Source organism: Cherax quadricarinatus, chromosome 35 (assembly GCF_038502225.1).
Source record: "Cherax quadricarinatus isolate ZL_2023a chromosome 35, ASM3850222v1, whole genome shotgun sequence".
Taxonomy (NCBI): domain Eukaryota; kingdom Metazoa; phylum Arthropoda; class Malacostraca; order Decapoda; family Parastacidae; genus Cherax; species Cherax quadricarinatus.
Window position 1 is genome coordinate 19,669,531 of NC_091326.1, and position 20,722 is coordinate 19,690,252.

Consider the following 20,722-nt stretch of genomic DNA (forward strand, 5'->3'; position numbering starts at 1 on the left):
TACACCACACATTGCCCTTAGACAGGGCATCTCCACTGCCTCCAACGACCTCCTCGCTGCAGCATTTACAACCCAAGCTTCACACCCATATAAGAGTGTTGGTACCACTATACTTTCATACATTCCCTTCTTTGCCTCCATTAATAATGTATTTTGTCTCCACATATACCTCAATGCACCACTCGCCTTTTTTCCCCCCTCATCAATTCTATGGTTAACCTCATCCTTCATAAAGCCATCCACTGACACATCAACTCCCAAATATCTGAAAACATTCATTTCTTCAATACTCCAATGTGATATCCAATTTTTCTTTACCTAAATCATTTGATACCCTCATCACCTTACTCTCATCTATGTTCACTTTCAGCTTTCTACCTTTACACACCCTCCCAAACTTGTCCACTAACCTTTGCACCTTTTCTTTAGAATCACCCATAAGCACAGTATTATCAGCAAAAAGTGATTGTGTCAACTCCCATTTTATATTTGATTCCCCATAATTTAATCCCATGCCTCTCCCCAACACCCTAGCATTTACTTCTTTTACAACCCCATCTATAAATATATTAAACCACCATGGTGAAATTACACATCCCTGTCTAATTTTACCGGGAAGTAATCTCCCTCTATTCTACACACCCAAACCTCAGCCTCACTATCCTCATAAAAACTCTTTACACCACTTAGTAACTTACTACCTATTCCATATACAGTGGACCCTCGACTAACGCTATTAATCCGTTCCTGAGAGCTCATCGTTAGTCAAAATTATCGTTAGTCAAGTTAATTTTCCCCATAAGAAATAATGGAAATCAAATTAATCCGTGTAGGACACCCCAAAGTATGAAAAAAAAAATTGTTTTTACCACATGAAATATTAATTTTAATACACACAAACTGAAGAAGACATGCACAGTTACATGACACTTACCTTTATTGAAGATCTGGTGATGATTGTTGGGATGGGAGGAGTGGAGAGTGTTGATGGTCTTAGTGTTCAGAAGGGGAATCCCCTTCCATTAGGACTTGAGGTGGCAAGTCCTTTTCCGGGGTTACTTCCCTTCCCTTTAAATCTCTCAAACCAACCTTTCCTGGCCTTAAATTCACTCACATCACCACTAGTTGCTGGCATTTTTTTCATTAAATCGTCATGCAACTTCCTAGCCTTTTCACATATGATTGCTTGAGAGATGCTATCTCCTGCTATCTGTTTTTCGTTTATCCACATCAATAACAGTCTCTCAACATCTTCGAGTACTTGCGATCTCAGTTTCGAAAACATAGTTGCACCTTTGGCAAGAACAGCTTCCTTGATTGCCGTTTTCTTGGCCACAATAGTAGCGATGGTTGATTGGGGTTTCGTGTAGAACCTGGCCAGCTCGGAGACACGCACTCCACTTTCATACTTAGCAATGATCTCTTTCTTCATATCCATAGTAATTCTCACCCTTTTTGCTGTAGGGTTGGCACTAGAAGATTTCTTGGGGCCCATGGCGACTTATTTTGCAGGTGCAATCACTAAAAAGGCTGTGATAACATGAAATGTTCCGATTGTATGCTTGGAAGCGACCGCGGTGGCTGGCGGGCTTGTAAACACTGGCCAGAAGTGGACGCGTCTGACGGAACAAATAGTGTTGGTCGAGTTTTTTAGCGCTAGCCGAGGCAAAAATTTTGTGTTAAAATGTATCGCTAGTCGGATTTATCGTTAATCGATGCCATCGTCGGTCGAGGGTCCACTGTACTTGCAACATCTGCCACATTGCTCCCCTATCCACTCTATCATATGCCTTTTCTAAATCCATAAATGCAATTAAAACTTCCCTACCTTTATCTAAATACTACTGTTCACATGTAGGCTTCAACGTAAACACTTGATCTACATATCCCCTACTCACTCTAAAGCCTCCTTGCTCATCCGCAATCCTACTCTCTGTCTTACCTCTAATTCTTTCAATAATAACCCTACCGTACACTTTTCCTAGTATACTCTGTAAAAATTATAGGGGAATAATTTTACTATCTCTTTTGTCCCCCTTCCCTGTATATAAAGGAACTATACATGCTCTCTGCCAATCCCTAGGTACCTTCCCCTCTTCCATACATTTCGTTATTCTTTCTTTCAACACACTGGCCATATCCCACCTAGGCAGGGTGGCCCAAAAGGAAAAACGAAAGTTTCTCCTTTTACATTAGTAATATATACAGTAGAAAAGGTTACTAGCCCCTTGCTCCCTCCCATACATTTATTAAACAAAAATACCAACCACTCCAACACTATATCCTCCCCTGCTTTTAACATTTCTTTCATAATCCCATCAGCTCCCTTTTTTTTTCTCTCTCTCTCTCTCTCTCTCAACTTGGCCATCTCCCACCGAGGCAGGGTGACCCAAAAAGTAAGAAAATCCCCAAAAAGAAAATATTTTCATAATCATTCAACACTTTCACCTCACTCACACATAATCACTGTTTTTGCAGAGGTGCTCAGAACACAACAGTTTAGAAGCATATACGTATAAAGATACACAATATATCCCTCCAAACTGCTAATATCCCGAACCCCTCCTTTAGAATGCAGGCATTGTACTTCCCATTTCCAGGACTCAAGTCCGACTATATAAAAATAACCAATTTCCCTGAATCCCTTCACTAAATATTACCCTGCTCACACTCCAATAGCTCATTAGGTCCCAAATACCATTCGTCTCCATTCACTCCTATCGAACACGCTCATGCACACCTGCTGGAAGTCCAAGCCCCTCGCTCACAAAAACCTCCCTTACCCTTTCCTTCCAACCTTTTTGAGAACAATCTCTACCCTGCCTTCCATCCCCTACAGATTTATAAGCTCTCCATGTCATTCTACTTTGATCCATTCTCTCTAAATGACCAAACCACCTCAACAACCCCTCTTCAGCCCTCTGACTAATACTTTTATTAACTCCACACCTTCTCCTAATTTCCACACTCCGAATTTTCTGCATAATATTTACACCACACATTGCCCTTAGACAGGACAACTCCACTGCCTCCAACCGCCTCCTCGTTGCTGCATTCACAGTTCCTGTTATATATATATATATATATACTATATATATATATATATATATTTTCTTTTTTCAACAAGTCGGCCGTCTCCCACCGAGGCAGGGTGACCCAAAAAAAAAGAAAGAAAAATCCCCAAAAAGAAAATACTTTCATCATCATTCAACACTTTCACCACACTCACACATTATCACTGTTTTTGCAGAGGTGCTCAGAATACAACAGTTTAGAAGCATACACATATAAAGATACACAACATATCCCTCCAAACTGCCAATATCCCAAACCTCTCCTTTAAAGTGCAGGCATTGTACTTCCCATTTCCAGGACTCAAGTCCGACTATATGAAAATAACCGGTTTCCCTGAATCCCTTCACTAAATATTACCCTGCTCACACTCCAACAGATTGTCAGGTCCCAAGTACCATTCGTCTCCATTCACTCCTATCTAACATGCTCACGCACGCTTGCTGGAAGTCCAAGCCCCTTGCCCACAAAACCTCCTTTACCCCCTCTCTCCAACCCTTTTCAGGACGACCCCTACCCCGCCTTCCTTCCCCTATAGATTTATATGCTTTCCATGTCATTCTACTTTGATCCATTCTCTCTAAATGACCAAACCACCTCAACAACCCCTCTTCTGCCCTATGACTAATACTTTTATTAACTCCACACCTTTTCCTAATTTCCACACTCCGAATTTTCTGCATAATATTTACACCACACATTGCCCTTAAACAGGACATCTCCACTGCCTCTAACCGTCTCCTCGCTGCTGCATTTACCACCCAAGCTTCACACCCATATAAGAGTGTTGGTACTACTATACTTTCATACATTCCCTTCTTTGCCTCCATTGATAATGATTTTTGACTCCACATATACCTCAACGCACCACTCACCTTTTTTCCCTCATCAATTCTATGATTAACCTCATCCTTCATAAATCCATCCGCCGACACGTCAACTCCCAAGTATCTGAAAACATTCACTTCTTCCATACTCCTCCTCCCCAATTTGATATCCAATTTTTCTTTATCTAAATCATTTGACACCCTCATCACCTTACTCTTTTCTATGTTCACTTTCAACTTTCTATCTTTACACACATTCCCAAACTCATCCACTAACCTTTGCAATTTTTCTTTAGAATCTCCCATAAGCACAGTATCATCAGCAAAAAGTAACTGTCAATTCCCATTTTGAATTTGATTCCCCAAAATTTAATCCCACCCCTCTTCCGAACACCCTAGCATTTACTTCCTTTACAACCCCATCTATAAATATATTAAACAACAATGGTGACATTACACATCCCTAAGACCTACTTTTACCGGGAAGTAGTCTCCCTCTCTTCTACACACCCTAACCTGAGCCTCACTATCCTCATAAAAACTCTTTACAGCATTTAATAACTTACCACCTATTCCATATACTTGCAACATCTGCCACATTGCTCCTCTATCCACTCTATCATATGCCTTTTCTAAATCCATAAATGCAATAAAAACTTCCCTACCTTTATCTAAATACTGTTCACATATATGCTTCAATGTAAACACTTGATCTACACATCCCCTACCCACTCTGAAACCTCCTTGCTCATCCGCAATTCTACATTCAGTCTTACCTCTAATTCTTTCAATTATAACCCTACCGTACACTTTTCCTGGTTTTTATTTTATTATCACACTGGCCGATTCCCACCAAGGCAGGGTGGCCCGAAAAAGAAAAACTTTCACCATCATTCACTCCATCACTGTTTTCCAGAAGGGTGCTTTACACTACAGTTTTTAAACTGCAACATTAACACCCCTCCTTCAGAGTGCAGGCACTGTACTTCCCATCTCCAGGACTCAAGTCCGGCCTGCCGGTTTCCCTGAACCCCTTCATAAATGTTACTTTGCTCACACTCCAACAGCACGTCAAGTATTAAAAACTATTCGTCTCCATTCACTCCTATCAAACACGCTCACGCACGCCTGCTGGAAGTCCAAGCCCCTCGCACACAAAACCTCCTTTACCCCCTCCCTCCAACCTTTCCTAGGCTGACCCCTACCCCGCCTTCCTTCCACTACAGACTGATACACTCTTGAAGTCATTCTGTTTCGCTCCATTCTCTCTACATGTCCGAACCACCTCAACAACCCTTCCTTTTCCTGGTATACTCAGTAAACTTATTCCTCTATAATTTTTAGTCTCTTTTGTCCCCTTTCCCTTTATATAAAGGGACTATACATGCTCTCCGCCAATCCCTAGGTATCTTCCCCTCTTTCATACATTTATTTAACAAAAGTACCAACCACTCCAACACTATATCCCCCCCTGCTTTTAACATTTCTGTCATAATCCCATCAGTTCCAGCTGCTTTACCCCCTTTCATTTTACGTAATGCCTCACGTACCTCCCCCACACTTACATTCTGCTCTTCTTCACTCCTAAAAGATGGTATACCTCCCTGACCAGTGCATGAAATTACTGCCTCTGTTTCTTCCTTAACATTTAAAAGTTCCTCAAAATATTCTCGCCATCTACCTAATATCTCCATCTCCCCATCTACTAACTCCCCTACTCTGTTTTTAACTGACAAATCCATACTTTTCCTAGGCTTTCTTAACTTGTTTAACTCACTCCAAAATTTTTTCTTATTTTCATTAAAATTTCTTGACAGTGCCTCTCCCACTCTATCATCTGCTCTCCTTTTGCACTCTCTCACCACTCTCTTTACCTTTCTTTTACTCTCCATATACTCTGCTCTTCTTATAACACTTCTGCTTTGTAAAAACCTCTCATAAGCTACCTTTTTCTCTTTTATCACACCCTTTACTTCATCATTCCACCAATCACTCCTCTTTCCTCCTGCCCCCACCCTCCTATAACCACAAACTTCTGCCCCACATTATAATACTGCATTTTTAAAACTATTCCAACCCTCTTCAACCCCCCCACTACTCATCTTTGCACTAGCCCACCTTTCTGCCAATAGTCGCTTATATCTCACCCGAACTTCCTCCTCCCTTAGTTTATACACTTTCACCTCCCTCTTACTTGTTGTTGCCACCTTCCTCTTTTCCCATCTACCTCTTACTCTAACTGTAGCTACAACTAAATAATGATCCGATATATCAGTTGCCCCTCTATAAACATGTACATCCTGGAGCCTACCCATCAACCTTTTATCCACCAATACATAATCTAACAAACTACTTTCATTACGTGCTACATCATACCTTGTATATTTATTTATCCTCTTTTTCATAAAATATGTATTACTTACTACCAAATCTCTTTCTACACATAGCTCAATTAACCCTTTCAGGGTCCGTCCCGTAGATCTACGGCTTTACGTTCAGGGTCCAAACCGTAGATCTACGCCATGAGCTCAGCTCACTCTGATAAACTGTGAGTGGTACATTTGGGCCTAGATATGAGAGAATACATCTATGTGGTATGTGTGCACCACGTAAAACAGATCCTGCAGCACACTGTGTATAATGAGAGAAAAAAAATGAAATCATGATTTTTCGATTAAAACAGCAACTTTGCAGTGTTTTTTCGTATGTTTTTTATAGTTGTATTTGCGATTTCTTGGTCTCATTTGATAGAATGGAAGACATATTACAGAAATAGAGATGATTTTGATTGGTTTTAGCACTGGAAATGGCTTGAAACTGAGCTCAAAGTAGCAGAAATGTTAATTTTTTGTCGATATTCAAGAGTAAACAAACGACCTCACTCGTCTAATGCACGCCAGCTGGTGGGTCTAATATACATTCACAAATATGGTGATGATATTTATACAATTATTACAGTATTGCATAACAGTAAATCTTCTATTTTTTGGTGTGAATAAAAATTCATTATGTGAATAAAAAATCAAAATGGAATTTATTTGTAAAGCCTCAAAACATAACTAATGAACAGAGGAAATGTTAGTTTAGTGCCAGGAATGCCTACATTGTTCATTCTGGACCCTATTTTGAAATTGGAATATTTTGAACTTTGTGTTAAATTGGCCAAATTAACAATTTCCGATCACTTTATTTTGTAGTTGAAACAGTTGACTTGGCGATTTCTTGTGCTCAATCGATAGAATAGAAGTAATACTAGTGAAATAGCTAAGAATTTGGTTGATTGGAATAATGTAATTGGCCTGAAATGGGAGTCAAAGTCGGCAAAATCGCCGATTCGTAAATATAGCTGACACATCAAAATTCGCGAGAGCATAATTTCGTCAATTTTCCACCAAATTTCGTACTTTTTGTTTTATTACCTTCACAAAAAGATTCTCTACGATTTCATAAGAAAAAATAACAAATTTTTTTTTTGAAAATTCTTGGACACTGGTGCCTGACTCCAGATTTGGGCCTTGGACCCTGAAAGGGTTAAAGGCTCCCCATTTACATTTACCCCTGGCACCCCAAATTTACCTACTACTCCCTCCATAACATTTTTACCCACTTTAGCATTGAAATCCCCAACCACCATTACTCTCACACTTGATTCAAAACTCCCCATGCATTCACTCAACATTTCCCAAAATCTCTCTCTCTCCTCTACACTTCTCTCTTCTCCAGGTGCATACACGCTTATTATAACCCACTTTTCACATCCAATCTTTATTTTACTCCACATAATCCTTGAATTAATACATTTATATTCCCTCTTTTCCTGCCATAGCTTATCCTTCAACATTATTGCTACTCCTTCTTTAGCTCTAACTCTATTTGAAACCCCTGACCTAATCCCATTTATTCCTCTCCACTGAAACTCTCCCACCCCCTTCAGCTTTGTTTCACTTAAAGCCAGGACATCCAGCTTCTTCTCATTCATAACATCCACAATCATCTCTTTCTTATCATCTGCACAACATCCACGCACATTCAGCCTTCCCACTTTGACAATTTTCTTCTTCTTATTCTTTTTAGTAATCTTTACAGGAAAAGGGGTTACTGGCCCATTGTTCCCGGCATTTTAGTTGACTTTTACAACACGCATGGCTTACGGAGGTAAGATTCTTATTCCACTTCCCCATGGATATAAAAGGAAAAGTAATAAGACCAAGAACTATTAAGATAAAATCAAAGAAAACTCAGATGAGTGTGTATAAATAAATGTGTACATGTATGTGTAGTGTGACCTAAGTGTAAGTAGAAGTAGGAAGACATACCTGTAATCTTGCATATTTATGAGACAGACAAAAGGCATCAGCAATCCTACCATCATGTATAACAATCACAGGCTTTCGTTTTACACTCACTTGGCAGGACGGTAGTACCTCCCTGGGAGGTACGTGAGGCATTACGTAGAATGAAAAGGGGTAAAGCAGTTGGAACTGATGGGATCATGACAGAAATGTTAAAAGCAGGGGGGGATATAGTGTTGGAGTGGTTGGTACTTTTGTTTAATAAATGTATGAAAGAGGGGAAGGTACCTAGGGATTGGCGGAGAGCATGTATAGTCCCTTTATATAAAGGGAAAGGGGACAAAAGAGATTGTAAAAATTATAGAGGAATAAGTTTACTGAGTATACCAGGAAAAGTATACGGTAGGGTTATAATTGAAAGAATTAAAGGTAAGACAGAATGTAGAATTGCGGATGAGCAAGGAGGCTTCAGAGTGGGTAGGGGATGTGTAGATCAAGTGTTTACATTGAAGCATATATGTGAACAGTATTTAGATAAAGGTAGGGAAGTTTTTATTGCATTTATGGATTTAGAAAAGGCATATGATAGAGTGGTTAGAGGAGCAATGTGGCAGATGTTGCAAGTTTATGGAATAGGTGGTAAGTTACTAAATGCTGTAAAGAGCTTTTATGAGGATAGTGAGGCTCAGGTTAGGGTGTGTAGAAGAGAGGGAGAATACAGTGGACCCCCGCATACCGGACGCCTTGCATAACGGACAATCCGCATACCGGACGCTTTGATCGCTAAAATTTTGCCTCGCATACCGCCCAAAAACCCGCTCAGCGCCCTTCGTCCGAGACGCGTCCAATGTGCGGCCTGAGCCAGCCTCATATGTTCCGCCGGTGGCATTGTTTACCAGCCAGCCTCCGCGGTAACATTCAAGCATACAATCGGAATATTTCGTATTATTACAGTGTTTTCGGTGCTGTTTCTGGAAAATAAGTGACCATGGGCCCCAAGAAAGCTTCTAGTTCCAACCCTACAGCAATAAGGGTTAGAATTCCAATAGAGATGAAGAAAGAGATCATTGATAAGTATGAAAGTGGAGTGCGTATCACCGACCTGGTCAGGTTGTACAAGAAACCCAAATCAACCATCTCTACTATTGTGGGCAACAGAAAGGCAATCAAGGAAGCTGTTCTTGCCAAAGGTTTAACTGTGTTTTCGAAACAGAGATCGCAAGTGATGGAAGATGTTGAGAGACTCTTATTGGTGTGGATAAATGAAAAACAGCTAGCAGGAGATAGCGTTTCTCAAGCTATCATAAGCGAAAAGGCTAGGAAGTTGCATCTGGAGAGTTTATCTGGAGAGAGTTCCGGGGGTCAACGCCCCCGCGGTCCGGTCTGTGACCAGGCCTCCTTAGGTCAGTGTCCCAGGATGCGACCCACACCAGTCGACTAACACCCAGGTACCCATTTTACTGATGGGGAACATAGACAACAGGTGGAAAGAAACACGTCCAATGTTTCTACTCTGGCTGGGAATCGAACCCAGGCCCTCACCGTGTGAAGCGAGAGCGTTAACCACCAGGCCACCAGAGCCCTGTGCATGAGGATTTAATTAAAAAAAGGCCTGCAACTAGTGATGATGTGAGTGAATTTAAGGCCAGCAAAGGTTGGTTTGAGAGATTTAAGAAGCGTAGTGGCATACATAGTGTGATAAGGCATGGTGAGGCTGCCAGTTCGGACCACAAAGCGGCTGAAAAATATGTGCAGGAATTCAAGGAGTACATAGAAACTGAAGGACTGAAACCTGAACAAGTGTTTAATTGTGATGAAACAGGCCTGTTTTGGAAGAAAATGCCAAGCAGGACCTACATTACTCAGGAAGAAAAGGCACTCCCAGGACATAAGCCTATGAAAGACAGGCTTACTTTGTTGATGTGTTCCAATGCTAGTGGTGATTGCAAAGTTAAGCCTTTATTAGTGTATCACTCTGAAACTCCCAGAGCGTTCAGGCAAAAGAATGTCCTCAAGGATAATTTGTGTGTGCTGTGGAGGGCAAACAGTAAGGCATGGGTCACTAGGGACTTTTTCTATAACTGGTTACACCATGCATTTGCCCCCAATGTGAAAGATTACCTAACTGAAAAGAAATTAGAACTTAAGTGCCTCCTGGTGTTAGACAATGCCCCTGGTCATCCTACAGACGTGGCAGAGCGACTTTATGGGGACATGAGCTTCATTAAGGTGAAGTTTTTGCCTCCTAATACCACTCCTCTCCTGCAGCCCATGGACCAGCAGGTTATTGCAAACTTCAAAAAACTGTACACAAAAGCTCTGTTTGAAAGGTGCTTTGTAGTGACCTCAGAAACTCAACTGACTCTAAGAGAGTTTTGGAGAGATCACTTTAATATCCTCAATTGTATAAACCTTATAGGTAAGGCTTGGGAGGGAGTGACTAAGAAGACCTTGAACTCTGCTTGGAAGAAACTGTGGCCAGAATGTGTAGACAAAAGGGATTTTGAAGGGTTTGAGGCTAACCCTGAGAGGAGTATACCAGTTGAGGAATCAATTGTGGCATTGGGGAAGTCCTTGGGGTTGGAGGTTAGTGGGGAGGATGTGGAAGAGTTGGTGGAGGACGACAATGAAGAACTAACCACTGATGAGCTGATAGATCAACTTCAAGAGCAAGAGGCCAGACCTGAGGAAACTGGTTCAAAGGAGGGGAGAGAGAAATTGAAGGAATTGCCTACTACAAAGATTAAGGAAATGTGTGCAAAATGGCTTGAAGTGCAAACCTTTTCTGATGAAAATCACCCTCACACAGCTATTGCAAGCCGTGTTGGCAACCTGTACACTGACAATGTTGTGAAACACTTTAGGGAAGTCATAAAGGAACGAGAGGTACAGGCCACTATGGACAGATATGTTGTGCGAAAGAAGTCCAGTGACTCTGAAGCTGGTCCTAGTGGCATTAAAAGAAGAAGGGAAGTAACCCCAGAAAAGGACTCGACACCTCAAGTCTTAATGGAAGGGGATTCCCCTTCTAAACACTAACACTCTCTCTCCCCTCCTCCCATCCCATCAATCATCACCAGATCTTCAATAAAAGTAAGTGTCATGTAATTGTGCATGCCTTTTTCAGTTTGTGTGTATTAAAATTAACATTTCATGTGGTAAAAATTTTTTTTTTCATACTTTTGGGTGTCTTGCACGGATTAATTTGATTTCCATTATTTCTTATGGGGAAAATTCATTCGCATACCGAACATTTCGCATAACAGCCAGCCCTCTTGCACGGATTAAGGTCGCTATGCGGGGGTCCACTGTACTTCCCAGTAAAAGTAGGTCTTAGACAGGGATGTGTAATGTCACCATGGTTGTTTAATATATTTATAGATGGGGTTGTAAAAGAAGTAAATGCTAGGGTGTTCGGGAGAGGGGTGGGATTAAATTATGGGGAATCAATTTCAAAATGGGAATTGACAGTTACTTTTTGCTGATGATACTGTGCTTATGGGAGATTCTAAAGAAAAATTGCAAAGGTTAGTGGATGAGTTTGAGAATGTGTGTAAAGGTAGAAAGTTGAAAGTGAACATAGAAAAGAGTAAGGTGATGAGGGTATCAAATGATTTAGATAAAGAAAAATTGGATATCAAATTGGGGAGGAGGAGTATGGAAGAAGTGAATGTTTTCAGATACTTGGGAGTTGACGTGTCGGCGGATGGATTTATGAAGGATGAGATTAATCATAGAATTGATGAGGGAAAAAAGGTGAGTGGTGCGTTGAGGTATATGTGGAGTCAAAAAACGTTATCTATGGAGGCAAAGAAGGGAATGTATGAAAGTATAGTAGTACCAACACTCTTATATGGATGTGAAGCTTGGGTGGTAAATGCAGCAGCGAGGAGACGGTTGGAGGCAGTGGAGATGTCCTGTCTAAGGGCAATGTGTGGTGTAAATATTATGCAGAAAATTCGGAGTGTGGAAATTAGGAGAAGGTGTGGAGTTAATAAAAGCATTAGTCAGAGGGCAGAAGAGGGGTTGTTGAGGTGGTTTGGTCATTTAGAGAGAATGGATCAAAGTAGAATGACATGGAAAGCATATAAATCTATAGGGGAAGGAAAGAGGGGTAGGGGTCGTCCTCGAAAGGGTTGGAAAGAGGGGGTAAAGGAGGTTTTGTGGGCGAGGGGCTTGGACTTCCAGCAAGCGTGCATGAGCGTGTTAGATAGGAGTGAATGGAGACAAATGATACTTGGGACCTGACGATCTGTTGGAGTGTGAGCAGGGTAATATTTAGTGAAGGGATTCAGGGAAACCGGTTATTTTCATATAGACAGACTTGAGTCCTGGAAATGGGAAGTACAATGCCTGCACTTTAAAGGAGTGGTTTGGGATATTGGCAGTTTGGAGGGATATGTTGTGTATCTTTATACGTATATGCTTCTAAACTGTTGTATTCTGAGCACCTCTGCAAAAGCAGTGATAATGTGCGAGTGTGGTGAAAGTGTTGAATGATGATTAATGTATTTTCTTTTTGGGGATTTTCTTTCTTTTTTGGGTCACCCTGCCTCAGTGGGAGACGACTGACTTGTTGAAAAAAAAAAAAAAAAATATATATATATACATATATATATATATATATATATGTATATATATATATATATATATGTATATATATATTATATATATATATATATATATATATATAATATATATATATATATATATATATATATATATTTATGGTAGTAGGTTGGTAGACAGCAACCACCCAGGGAGGTACTACCGTCCTGCCAAGTGAGTGTAAAACGAAGCCTGTGATTGTTTTACATGATGGTAGGATTGCTGATGTCTTTTGTCTGTCTCATAAATATGCAAGATTACAGGCATGTCTTGCTACTTCTACTTACACTTAGGTCACACTACACATACATGTACACATTTATTTATACACACTCATCTGAGTTTTCTTTGATTTTATCTTAATAGTTCTTGGTCTTATTAATTTTCCTTTTATATCCATGGGGAAGTGGAATAAGAATCTTTCCTCCGTAAGCCATGCGTGTTGTAAAAGTCAACTAAAATGCCGGGAACAATGGGCTAGTAACCCCTTTTCCTGTAAAGATTACTAAAAAGAATAAGAAGAAGAAAATTGTCAAAGTGGGAAGTCTGAATGTGCGTGGATGTTGTGCAGATGATAAGAAAGAGATGATTGTGGATGTTATGAATGAGAAGAAGCTGGATGTCCTGGCTTTAAGTGAAACAAAGCTGAAGGGGGTGGGAGAGTTTCAGTGGAGAGGAATAAATGGGATTAGGTCAGGGGTTTCAAATAGAGTTAGAGCTAAAGAAGGAGTAGCAATAATGTTGAAGGATAAGCTATGGCAGGAAAAGAGGGACTATAAATGTATTAATTCAAGGATTATGTGGAGTAAAATAAAGATTGGATGTGAAAAGTGGGTTATAATAAGCGTGTATGCACCTGGAGAAGAGAGAAGTGTAGAGGAGAGAGAGAGATTTTGGGAAATGTTGAGTGAATGCGTGGGGAGTTTTGAATCAAGTGTGAGAGTAATGGTGGTTGGGGATTTTAATGCTAAAGTGGGTAAAAATGTTATGGAGGGAGTAGTAGGTAAATTTGGGGTGCCAGGGGTAAATGTAAATGGGGAGCCTTTAATTGAGCTATGTGTAGAAAGAAATTTGGTAATAAGTAATACATATTTTATGAAAAAGAGGATAAATAAATATACAAGGTATGATGTAGCACGTAATGAAAGTAGTTTATTAGATTATGTATTGGTGGATAAAAGGTTGATGAGTAGGCTCCAGGATGTACATGTTTATAGAGGGGCAACTGATATATCGGATCATTATTTAGTTGTAGCTACAGTTAGAGTAAGAGGTAGATGGGAAAAGAGGAAGGTGGCAACAACAAGTAAGAGGGAGGTGAAAGTGTATAAACTAAGGGAGGAGGAAGTTCGGGTGAGATATAAGCGACTATTGGCAGAAAGGTGGGCTAGTGCAAAGATGAGTAGTGGGGGGGTTGAAGAGGGTTGGAATAGTTTTAAAAATGCAGTATTAGAATGTGGGGCAGAAGTTTGTGGTTATAGGAGGGTGGGCGCAGGAGGAAAGAGGAGTGATTGGTGGAATGATGAAGTAAAGGGTGTGATAAAAGAGAAAAAGGTAGCTTATGAGAGGTTTTTACAAAGCAGAAGTGTTATAAGAAGAGCAGAGTATATGGAGAGTAAAAGAAAGGTAAAGAGAGTGGTGAGAGAGTGCAAAAGGAGAGCAGATGATAGAGTGGGAGAGGCACTGTCAAGAAATTTTAATGAAAATAAGAAAAAATTTTGGAGTGAGTTAAACAAGTTAAGAAAGCCTAGGGAAAATATGGATTTGTCAGTTAAAAACAGAGTAGGGGAGTTAGTAGATGGGGAGATGGAGGTATTGGGAAGATGGCGAGAATATTTTGAGGAACTTTTAAATGTTAAGGAAGAAACAGAGGCAGTAATTTCATGCACTGGTCAGGGAGGTATACCATCTTTTAGGAGTGAAGAAGAGCAGAATGTAAGTGTGGGGGAGGTACGTGAGGCATTACGTAAAATGAAAGGGGGTAAAGCAGCTGGAACTGATGGGATCATGACAGAAATGTTAAAAGCAGGGGGGGATATAGTGTTGGAGTGGTTGGTACTTTTGTTTTAATAAATGTATGAAAGAGGGGAAGGTACCTAGGGATTGGCAGAGAGCATGTATAGTCCCTTTATATAAAGGGAAAGGGGACAAAAGAGACTGTAAAAATTATAGAGGAATAAGCTTACTGAGTATACCAGGAAAAGTGTACGGTAGGGTTATAATTGAAAGAATTAGAGGTAAGACAGAATGTAGGATTGCGGATGAGCAAGGAGGTTTTAGAGTGGGTAGGGGATGTGTAGATCAGGTGTTTACATTGAAGCATATATGTGAACAGTATTTAGATAAAGATAGGGAAGTTTTTATTGCATTTATGGATTTAGAAAAGGCATATGATAGAGTGGATAGAGGAGCAATGTGGCAGATGTTGCAAGTATATGGAATAGGTGGTAAGTTATTAAATGCTGTAAAGAGTTTTTATGAGGATAGTGAGGCTCAGGTTAGGGTGTGTAGAAGAGAGGGAGACTACTTCCCGGTAAAAGTAGGTCTTAGACAGGGATGTGTAATGTCACCATGGTTGTTTAATATATTTATAGATGGGGTTGTAAAGGAAGTAAATGCTAGGGTGTTTGGGAGAGGGGTGGGATTAAATTATGGGGAATCAAATTCAAAATGGGAATTGACACAGTTACTTTTTGCTGATGATACTGTGCTTATGGGAGATTCTAAAGAAAAATTGCAAAGGTTAGTGGATGAGTTTGGGAATGTGTGTAAAGGTAGAAAGTTGAAAGTGAACATAGAAAAGAGTAAGGTGATGAGGGTGTCAAATGATTTAGATAAAGAAAAATTGGATATCAAATTGGGGAGGAGGAGTATGGAAGAAGTGAATGTTTTCAGATACTTGGGAGTTGACGTGTCGGCGGATGGATTTATGAAGGATGAGGTTAATCATAGAATTGATGAGGGAAAAAAGGTGAGTGGTGCGTTGAGGTATATGTGGAGTCAAAAAACGTTATCTATGGAGGCAAAGAAGGGAATGTATGAAAGTATAGTAGTACCAACACTCTTATATGGATGTGAAGCTTGGGTGGTAAATGCAGCAGCGAGGAGACGGTTGGAGGCAGTGGAGATGTCCTGTTTAAGGGCAATGTGTGGTGTAAATATTATGCAGAAAATTCGGAGTGTGGAAATTAGGAGAAGGTGTGGAGTTAATAAAAGTATTAGTCAGAGGGCAGAAGAGGGGTTGTTGAGGTGGTTTGGTCATTTAGAGAGAATGGATCACAGTAGAATGACATGGAAAGCATATAAATCTATAGGGGAAGGAAGGCGGGGTAGGGGTCGTCCTCGAAAGGGTTGGAGAGAGGGGGTAAAGGAGGTTTTGTGGGTAAGGGGCTTGGACTTCCAGCAAGCGTGCGTGAGCGTGTTAGATAGGAGTGAATGGAGACGAATGGTACTTGGGACCTGACGATCTGTTGGAGTGTGAGCAGGGTAATATTTAGTGAAGGGATTCAGGGAAACCGGTTATTTTCATATAGTCGGACTTGAGTCCTGGAAATGGGAAGTACAATGCCTGCACTTTAAAGGAGGGGTTTGGGATATTGGCAGTTTGGAGGGATATGTTGTGTATCTTTATATGTTTATGCTTCTAGACTGTTGTATTCTGAGCACCTCTGCAAAAACAGTGATAATGTGCGAGTGTGGTGAAAGTGTTGAATGATGATGAAAGTATTTTCTTTTTGGGGATTTTCTTTCTTTTTTGGGTCACCCTGCCTCGGTGGGAGACGACCGACTTGTTGGAAAAAAAAAAAAAAAAAAAAATATAATATATATATATATATACACACACACACACTTCTAAACTGTGGTATCTGGGCACCACTTCAAAACAGTGATTATGTATGAGTGAGGTGAAAGTGTTGAATGATGATGAAAGTATCTTTTTGGGGATTTTCTTACTTTTTGGGTCACCCTGCCTCGGTGGGAGACGGCCAACTTGTTGAGAGAGAAAAAAAATGTCTACTGAGTATACCTGGTAAAGTGTATGGTAGAGTTATTATTGAAAGAATTATGAGTAAGGTGGAGAGCAGGACAGCAGATGAACAAGGAGGCTTTAGGAAAGGTAGGGGGTTTAGACCAAGTGTTTGCAGTGAAACATATAGGTGAACAGTATTTAGATAAGGGTAAAGAGGTTTTTGTGGCATTTATGGATTTGGAAAACTGATCATGCCCTGATCCACCATGAGGCCTGGTCACAGACCGGACCGCGGGGACGTCGACCCTGAAACCCTCTCCGGGTATACTCTCTAGGTATATGATAGGGTACATAGGGTGGGGGCAAAGTGGCAGATGTTGTATATGTATGGAATAGGAGGTAGGTTATTCCAAGTGGTGAAAAGTTTTTACGAGGAAAGTGAGGCTCAGGTTAGAATATGTAGGCGAGAGGGAGATTATTTCCAGTAAAAGTAGGCCCGTAGACAGAGATGTGTGATGTCATCATGGTTGTTCAATATATTTATAGATGGAGTTGTAAGAGAAGTGAATGCTTGGGTGTTGGCAAGAGGTGTGGGATTAAAAGATAAAGAATCTAACACCAAGTAGGAGTTGTCACAGTTGCTCTTTGCTGATGACACTGTGCTTTTGGGAGATTCTGAAGAGAAGTTGCAGAGGCTGGTTGATGAGTTTGGTAGGGTATGTAAAAGAAGGAAATTAAAAGTGAATATAGGAAAGAGTAAGGTGATGAGGATAACAAAAAAAATTAGGTGACAGAAGATTGGATATCAGAATGGAGGGAGAGAGTATGGAGGAGGTTAATGTGTTTAGATATTTGGGAGTGGAGGTGTCAGGAGATGGGTCTATAAAGAATGAGGTGAATCATAGAACTGACGAGGAAAAAAAGGTGAGTGGTGCACTGAGGAGTCTGTGGAGACAAAAAACTTTATTCATGAAAGCAAAGAGTGGAATGTATGAGAGTATAGTTATACCAACACTCTTGTGTGGGTGTGAGGGTGTGAGGCATGGGTTGTGAATGTTGCAACAAGGAGAAGGCTGGAGGCAGTGGAGATGTCGTGTGATGTAGTGTGAATACAGTGGACCCACGCCTTACGATATTAATCAGTTCCTGAGAGCTCATCGTGAGCCAAAATTATCGTTAGCCGAATTGATTTTCCCCATAAAAAATAATGGAAATCAAATTAATCCGTTCCTGATACCCCAGAGTATGAAAAAAAAAATTTTTTAGCACATGAAATATTAATTTTAATACACACAAACTGAAGAAGACATGCACAATTACTACTCTACTAAGAATAGAATACATGACACTTACCTTTGTTGAAGATCTGGTGATGACTGATGGGATAGGAAGAGGGGAGTGTGGAAGTTATTGTTTAGAAGGGGAATCCCCTTCCATTAGGACTTGAGGTAGCAAGTCCTTTTCTGGGGTTACTTCCCTTCTTTTAATGCTACTAGGACCAGCTTGAGTCATTGGACCTCTGTCGCACAACAAATCTGTCCACAGAGCTCTGTACCTCCCATTCCTTTAAGACTTTCCTAAAATGGGCCATAACATTGTCATTGTACAGGTTGCCAACACTGCTTGCAGTAGCTGTGTCAGGGTGATTTTCATCTGTAAAGGTTTGCAGTTCAACTCACTTTGCACACATTTCCTTAATCTCTTTTTTCAATTCCATACTAATTCTCGCCCTTTTTACCTTAGGGATGGCACTAGAAGCTTTCTTGGGGTCCATGGTGACTTATTTTGAAGTTACAAGCACTAACAACACTGGGATAATGTGAAATGTACCGAATGTATGTGTAGATGCGACTGCACTGGCTGGCTTGTAAACACTGGCGCTGATGCCACTCGTGGGATGCGTCCCGGACCAATCACGTAAGGCGAGTTTTTTGTGAGGAGAGGCAAAATTTTTGCGTTCAAATGCTTTGTATGGTGGATTTAACGTAACGCGATGGGTTCATAAGGCAGGGGTCCACTGTATAATGCAGAGAATCCATAGTTTGGAGATGAGGAGGAGGTGTGGGATTACCAAAACTATTATCCAGAGGGCTGAGGAGGGGTTATTGAGATGGTTTGGACATGCAGAGATGATGAAACAATATAGAATGACTTTGAGAATGTATAAATCTGTAGTGGAGGGAAGGCAGGGTAGGGGTTGGCCTAGGAAAGGTTGGAAGGAGTAAAGGAGGTTTTGTGCACGAGGTGCTTGGACTTCCAGCAAGCGTGCATGAACGTGTTTGATAGGAGTGAATGGAGATAAATGGTTTTTAGGACTTGACGTGCTGTTGGAGTGTAAGCAAGATAACATTTATGAAGGGATTCAGGGAAACTGGCAGGCCGGACTTGATTCCGGGAGATGGGAAGTACAGTGCCAGCACTCTGAAGGAGGGTATTTATGTTGCAGTTTTATAACTGCAGTATAAGTATGCCTCTGGCAAGACAGTGATGGAGTGAATGATGATCAAAGTTTTTATTTTTCAGGCCACCCTGCCTTGGTGAGAAACGGCTGATGTGTTAATAAAAAAAAAAAACAATGTTATCAGAACAGGACTATCTACTCATTAGCTATTTCCACCGAAGAATTATTGCAATCACCAATTTATTTCATTAATAGTTACAGTATAAGAGTAACCTGAAAGACTTTTTTTTAGCCTGATTACACAATTTAATTTCTCCAATCTTTGAAAAATGAAGTTCATAATTTATGTTATCTGTGCAAAACTGAGATCTGAATGCTGTGTTGGTCTGTTGGATAATTAGCTTGTCAAATATATATTCATGTAATACGAGTTAAGGGTGTTAATAAAAGAAATTTATAATTTTCATATACTTGAGGACAAAAACAAGTCATATAAAAACATTTCTTTCCTTGCTATACTATGATCACATTTTTTTTAAAATGAAAAAAATAAATATATTCTTTATTAAAATTTATAAAAATTTCTCCATAATTAAGACCTATAATAGCAATTTTCCTGCATGTAAAAATAATGTATCTCTGCTATTAAAAATTATCTGTGAAGAGTGACAATTTATTACTGTATAACTGTTTTCACAACACTTATTTGATAGTTCTGGAACACTTTAATGGCCATTAAATCAGAAAGTTTCAACTGAGATACTCATGATACAAAGATGATAACCAAACGAAATAACTGCAAAACAACTGTCACAAGAATCATAAACCATGTCCCTGAATTTTAAATGGGTTATCACTGATTTTGAACATTCATAAGCTAGTGTTATTAGGTGTTCATAATAACTCATTTGTACATGTTAGCTTCAGCTAACCTAACATACTCTCAAGATCAGCCCCCATCTGACTTAAATCTCCTTCATCATCACCACTTTCCCCATCATCACTCTCATCACTTGGTAAACCACAACTCTGTTTGAACTGAGCACTGGAAAGTTCATCCTCATTATCCATATCGTCTTCCTCTGCATTTGTACTCATTTCTTGATCAGTTCCTTTATGCTTTTTTCTATCAGGACCTTCCCCATCATCATCATCATCATCATTTTCTCCATTAGATGATGTTGATTCATCTCCTGAGATGTCCCCTTCCTCATCTTCATCCGAATCATCTTCAACACATGAAAATTAAAAAAAAAATTAAATTATGTAAATATAAATTATGCTAGCAATAACTCTTGTAAAAGGATAGTCTTGTAATTTTATAAAAAACAAAGGGAAAATAAAGCATGTACAGACTGGCCCCACTTATTCAGCAGGTTAGGTTCTAGGTTACTGCTGTAAAACAAAAATAGATGTAAAGTGAAACAGCTTTTTTCAATTTCAAATGTATATGAAAGCCTGATAACATGTTTACACTATCAAATATTAAGTGAGCAATAGAGCTAGGCCTAGAAAAATGTATATACAGTGCACACATTGCTTACCTTAAAAT

General features: G+C 40.0%; 1 protein-coding gene across 5 annotated transcripts in view; it reads right to left on the reverse strand.

Annotated features, from left to right (window-relative positions):
• Window positions 1-19,623: 19,623 nt before the first annotated feature.
• The window catches only part of Fcp1 (RNA polymerase II subunit A C-terminal domain phosphatase Fcp1), a 180,904-nt gene continuing 179,805 nt past the window's right edge, over window positions 19,624-20,722 (reverse strand). For 4 of the 5 annotated variants that reach the window (XM_070091419.1, XM_070091421.1, XM_070091422.1 and 1 more), the window contains one exon: window positions 19,624-20,399. In XM_070091419.1, the coding sequence (XP_069947520.1) occupies window positions 20,098-20,399 (302 nt within the window). In that variant the 3' untranslated portion in view covers window positions 19,624-20,097. The remainder of the gene's footprint in view (window positions 20,400-20,722) is intronic. The other variant, XM_070091420.1, reaches the window with a different exon arrangement.